Source organism: Myotis brandtii, unplaced genomic scaffold (genome assembly GCF_000412655.1).
Source record: "Myotis brandtii unplaced genomic scaffold, ASM41265v1 scaffold36, whole genome shotgun sequence".
Classification (NCBI taxonomy): domain Eukaryota; kingdom Metazoa; phylum Chordata; class Mammalia; order Chiroptera; family Vespertilionidae; genus Myotis; species Myotis brandtii.
This window is the reverse complement of record NW_005363836.1, coordinates 639,043-645,535: the sequence shown is the minus strand read 5'-3', so window position 1 is coordinate 645,535 and position 6,493 is coordinate 639,043. Positions and strand designations below refer to the sequence as shown.

The following is a 6,493-nucleotide window of genomic DNA, read 5'->3' as shown; positions in this document are numbered from 1 at the left end:
CTACAGCATATTATATGTACCCTTCACCCAATTTTTTAGGTGTTAATAATTTAAACATAACTATTATACAACTAACAATATTTGGAATATATTTTTCTTATAATCTCTTTAATGTTACTTAATCCATTTACTTTGTTTTTGTTCATCTTCACCCAAGGATATTTTTCCATTGAATTTTAGAGAGAGTGAAGGGAAAGGGAGAGACACATTGATTGGTTGCCTCCTGCACATGCTCTGATAGGGACTGGGGATCAAGCCAGCAACTGAGGTACATGCCCTTGACTGGAATCGAACCTGGGACCCTTCAGTCCATGGGCTAATGCTCTATCCACTGAGCAAAACAGACTGCAGCTTAATTCATTTACTTTTAATCTATATGTGTCTTTTTATTTAAAGTGGGTTTTGTTTTTGATTCACCCTCATAATCTGTCTTTTAATTGGTGCATTTATGCCACTGACTTTCAGAGTGCTTACTGATAGAGTTATTTCCATATCTGGCAGCTTCTGGGCTTCTGGGGCCCGCCAGCGGCCCGGGACCGATCTGGTCCCAGGAGGCAGGCAGGCAGCTCCTGGGGCTTGCGGGGCCAGCCTGCCTATGGCCTGGGACCGGATTGGGTCCTGGGCGGCAGGCAAGCGGCTTCTGGGGTCACCCACAGGGGCCTGGATGGCGGCTTGCGCTGTCCCGCCTGCCTGCAGTATGCAAATTAGCTGCCATCTTTGTTGGCGGTTAATTTGCATATCTCGCTGATTAGCCAATGGGAGGTGTAGTGAAGGTACGGTCAATTACCATGTTTGGCTATTACTAGATAGGATACCGTAAATGGGAGATGGCGATGTAACCACGAAACGACATATGTTGAGTCCTACGTAACCCGAGGACTGCCTGTATAAAGTTCTGAGCTTTTAAGAGAAAATTTTGGAAAACTTGAACCCACCATTTTGAACTGACAGCATTTTCTGATGAGATTTGTGGTGGTAGCACCAAATGCCATTTTTGTTGTCATATAACAAAACATGTCAACATTTGAAAACTTGCATAAAGCAATGAATTGATTATTTTGCAAATTGCCAACGCACAATTTTACAAAAGGATGCTTGGGAAAAAGATTCATTCAAAGTTTAAGAGAGTATGAAAGGTTCATTTATGGTTTCAGATTCCCTACTGCAGCTATCTTTTAAGAAACTATCACAGGTCAAGTTTTGGTGGTATATCAAAGAACACTAGTTGCAGTTTACCTGGAAAAAAGTACTTTTTCCTTTTCCAACGATGTTTTTGTGAAGCCAGATTTTCTCTCTCTCCCCCTCTCTCCCTCTCTCTCTATATGTGTGCGTGTGTGTGTGTGTGTGTGTGTATATATCTATATGTTTTTTAATCCTCACCGGAGGATATTTTTTCCCATTGATCTGTAGAGAGAGTGTGGAAGGAAGGGAGAGGGAGAGACATTGACATCGATGTGAGAGACGCATCGACTGGTTGCCTCTCATTTGCACTCCGACCAAGGCTGGGGATCAAACTTGCAACTAAGGTACACGTCCTTGACTGGGAATCAAACTTGTGACCTTTTGGCTTGCTGGCTGATGCTCTAACCACTGAGGAAAACCAGTCAGGGCAGATTTTCTCTATACAACCAAAATTTATTGAATGTAGAATCTTGTGTGTCTATATTATAAATGTTAAAGAGATTTGCAAAAAGTACAACAAAGTCACTCTTCTAATTTTTTCTTTAAAAAGTTTAGTTTTGCTTGGCTGGTGTGCCTGAGTGGTTGAACGTCGACCTATGAACCAGGAGATCATGGTGAGATTCCTGATCAGGGCACATGCCCAGGTTAAGGGCTCCATCCCCAGTAGAGGGCGGGAAAGAGGCAGCCAATCGATGATTCTCATTATTGATGTTTCCATCTCTCTCCCTCTCCGTTCCTCTCTGAAATCAGTAAAAAAAAAACATATATTTTTAGAAAGTTAGTAGTTTCTAAGTTGTGTTAACATGAATGGGTTTACTGTCATTTTAAAATTTTAATATGGCCGCCCTAGCTGGTTTGGCTCAGTGGACAGAGCGTCGGCCTGCGGACTGAGGGGTCCCAGGTTCGATTCCGGCCAAGGGCACATGCCTAGGTTGTGGGCTTGATCCCCAGTGTGGGGTGTGCACGATGCAGCCAATCAATGATTCTCTCCTCATGTTTCTATCTCTCCCTCTCCCTTCCTCTCTGAAATCAATAAAGATATATTAAAAAAAAATTTTTTTTAATATGGCCTACATTAATAGCTATGATCAATATAATCAAACACTATTTGGGGTTCTCATATTTTCTATTAAGTATAAAGAGGTCCTAATACCAGCAAGTTTGAGATCTACTGGTCTAGCAAACCTTACAAATTTATACAGGGATGCCATGTGGAAAAGGCAATAAATTTATTTAGTCTTACTCTAGATATGATAAAAAGTTATAGAATCATTTAATTTATCCAGCAATACAAAAAACAATCTCAAAAGAACAGCACAGCAAGTCGTGTCATTTGCAAATATTCATGCATTAGAGAATCAATCTATAGGTTGCATGATGACCTTCCAACTTAAGTCTTAGGAGAGACTAGTGAAAAGGAAAACTAGAATTCAAGTCAAAGTTTCAAGTAAGGGTCTTCCCATAGTACTAATTTAGTGCTCAAGTCCCAGTGCCTTCCTCCTGCCCCTGAATGTTTTTGGGTTTTAAAGTACCAATCACCTACTTTAGCCCATAACTTTTTTCCATTTATGCATGTGTGAACGATTATTTACACACTCTGCTAACAGGATTGGTTACTAAAACACAGTTTAACCAGAAGCTGCAAGGTGAAGAGTCAGTAAATTATGAAGGATGTGGCATACTGAATTAATCTTTGTACAACTGAATACCAAAAGCAATCTATCTAACCTGTGTCTAGAAGATGAAGGAGTCCTCCTCCTCCTAGAGCGTGATCTTGATCTTGAGTGCCTTCGTTTTTCTTCTTTTTTATCTGGATTTAAAAGAAAATAAATCTGGATTTTAAAACCATCAAATAGATTAATCTGATTCAGGAATTAATGTAATCCCATTTAGGAACTGCGTAAGAATTTCATCATCTTAATTTTCAGCATTTACATAAATTCCTTAAATATTACAAGTGATCATTTTACAATCAAAACTTGGAAGCTTATTGAAGTGACACAAATTATCCAGGGTTTTGATAGATTCAAATTAGACTTCTGATTTTGGCTAGCCAAATTGACAATTTCATTTTCTAGACTCAGGAGTCTGATAAGTGTTGTTCATAAAATAATCTATGAACAGTTATCTTTTTCACCCTTTATTCTTTAAAGTTTTATAAACAAGGAGTCCCTTTTACCACTCCTAGGTACTACTTTCACAAATTTCACTACATTTCACTGAGATTAATACGTTAACCCTTTGGTCCATGGGCAAACATTCTAACCACTGAGAAAACCAGCCATAGCCTCATAATCTGTCTTTCCTCTTCCTCACCAATGTTTAACTGTGTCGAGGAAATAGATATAGAATGATTTGTCCCATTTCCTAGTTTTTAAATAACACATAACAAGAGAAATAAAGCCATTACACTTATGAACAATCATCTCAGTGAGAATGAGTCCTCTTTCACATTCAGAGCCTTTAACAGAATTCAAATTACTGTTAATGTCATTATTAATAATTTAAAAAACAGTGGAGAAAAAAATTCATACAGAAACCACTTTTAGTCATTCTGATTATAAGTTTTCTCTGAACACAATTACAGCATGGTGTTCTTGCTTTGGTGTCAGTGATCCAGTTGTGTACTGAAAATATCAGGTCCTGTTTGACATGTCACCTTGGGATAACGTTTTGTTAAATGAGGTAACACACATAAAGCACCTAGTATTAACTCATCCAATATTGTATATAAATTATTTTTCAAAAGCTCTACCTACTAAAAATTCTTCCTACTTACTAAGAAATAACAGTGAAAAATAAAACACTATTTAATGGGGGAATCAAAGATTGAAACACAGGCCAACAGTAGGATAACCATTCATTCCATCTCAAAAGATAATCTGCAAAAAATAAGGTCTGCTTTTCTTTAAACAAATGGTATCAACAGAAGCATCATCTCTTGGTCAAATAAAAGACTAAAATCAATTAGGCTATCCCCATATAACAAACATGAATGATAAAAAACAACCCCAAACTATAAATTAAAAAGCAAACAAAAAAATCACAGTAATTATTAGATAATCCTAGGCTCTACTAACATTTAGGAATGGATCATTTGAAGCAGGGGTGGTGCCTGTCCTGTATGGTGAAGGATATTTAGCAATATCCCTGACCCTCTGCCCACGAGATACATTTGGTACCAGCACAACAACTAAGTGTCTCTAAATAGTTCCAAGTATGTCTGGGTGTCAACTCCAACCCGGGCCCCCCGACACCCCTACTGAAAATCACTCCACTAAATGATCTTCTATTAGAATTTGAAAAAAATAAAAAATGACTAGAGTATTAAGTCAAAAACTTTTCAAACTAATGCACTAGTCAAATTTGCAAACAATCATGTAGTTTAATATTCAACACAAGTACATTAACATATTTTACCTGGTTCTATGGCAGCAGATATTAGGGACTGTGCTTCTCGTACTCTCTTCATGGCTTCCTCTATTTCTTTACTAGAGGTATCTGATTTCAGACTTGGTGAAACAAGACCAGCAGCTACATGATTCAACCTGAAACAGAACCAAGAATTGAGATAGGAAACATTTTAAAATGCACAACAGCATTTCAAGTAACTATGTTTCATATAACATTTTAGTAAGACATTCCTTGGGAAAAAAGGGGAGGATTCCATTTTTTTTTTTTTTTGGTAAAACCATACATAGTGTAAGTACCCTTTTGAATATTTAAATGCCACCTGCATTTTAAAGACTCAGGATATCTAAAATAAGAAAAATGCCTTCTCAAACCTGAATGAACATTCATCCGATTTCCATAAACACATTTTGTGAAATGCTAGTACATGGAAATATGCTAATGCTAAAGATTTTTGAATAATGAAACTTTTCTTCATATGACCTAAAAACTTTCTACATCATAATTCTGTTGGGGAAGAGCATTTTAAGTTTGTGGAAGAAACTGGGGCAGAGGCTGATGGCACACCAAAGTTACTCATGAAATTCCTGATCGGAAAGGCTAAAGATGCACTTTTAAAGGGTTTATACATGGGAGAAAAAATTAGACACCAAATTTAGGACAGTAGTCATTTGTGGGGAGAGTGGGAAATGTAAATAAAAATGGGTACGCAGGCAATTTCAACTTTATTGATATTTCATTTTATAAGCTGGGTGACAGGTACCCGCTTGAACTTTATCTCGTTTTTAAGAAAAAGTCCACAAAGTACTACAGCGAAATAATCCTGTCTTCCCTTTTCCCATACTCTTCCACTTATTGATAGTGACTTCCACCAAGGAGAAAAAGGTTTCAGTTCAAATTTAACATACTGACAAATTACAATGAAAGTAACTATGACTTTGTTTTATGTATACCAAGTAGGAAATAGAAAAGTGACAGCCTGAAGAGAACTTTTCAAAGCACCTAAAAGATGTTGGACATTATTATGGTGACATATGCCAGTCCTTGGCTCTAGGATTGTTTTTCCCTCATTTATGTCTCCTAACTCCTATTCATCCCCTAGGGCTTAGCTTCTCTGATCTTCAAACTAAGTTCTTGTAGTAAGTTCTTTCCATAGCACCCCTGTACTTCATCTAGTTGGATCCACATGCTTTAAATAACATTTCCCCTCCAAACTAGTGTATAAATGCTATAAAGATACAACTTTATAGTAGGCATTCAATATGTACTTTAAACGAATCAATTAAAAATAGTGTTTAGCTCTTTCCCCATTATTTTGGTATAAGTTATTTACAATTATTTTGAAATACTCAAATTACACTAAGACAAAATCCTCTTATTGATGGACTCACCACTGGATTTTTCTGTTTCTAGAAAACTGAATTACGTATTGTATGCCCTGAGATAACTTTCTTTTTAGCTATCAAAACACTGTTCTCCAGACATTCAAATACTATATCCATATCATCAATGGAAACACAGAAAAAAACCTTACTTGGGACCAACAGTACTCATAAGCTTCAGCAACTGATCTGCAGCAAGAGACTAAAAACAAACAAACACAAAATATAACAACAGTGAGAATACATAAAGCAATAATGATTTCCTTTTATTTTTCTCAGGATGTTGAAATGTCCTAGGAGACCCTGGCAAACCTACAAAAAGTAACATACCAGGCACATCAATGACCAACAGAAATACAATGCCAGTCGAATGTTAGTTAAGTTTTCTAGTAGCCACATTAAAAAATAAAACAAAAAACAGATGACATTAGTTACTATAGTATTGATTGGATACTCAAAGGTGCTTTACCCAAGTTAAATATCCTATACTAGAGGCCCGGTGCACGAAATTCCTGCAC

The 6,493-nt window shown here is 36.9% G+C and overlaps 1 protein-coding gene across 10 annotated transcripts in view; it reads right to left on the bottom strand.

The window, feature by feature from the left end:
- SRSF11 (serine/arginine-rich splicing factor 11) overlaps window positions 1-6,493 on the bottom strand; it is a 54,262-nt gene that overhangs the window by 17,675 nt on the left and 30,094 nt on the right. For all 10 annotated transcript variants that reach the window (XM_014544341.1, XM_014544340.1, XM_005871904.2 and 7 more), the window contains 3 exons: window positions 6,128-6,177; window positions 4,603-4,730; window positions 2,911-2,992 (listed from right to left, as the gene is read on the bottom strand). In XM_014544341.1, coding sequence (XP_014399827.1) covers window positions 2,911-2,992; window positions 4,603-4,730; window positions 6,128-6,177 — 260 coding nt within the window. The remainder of the gene's footprint in view (window positions 1-2,910; window positions 2,993-4,602; window positions 4,731-6,127; window positions 6,178-6,493) is intronic.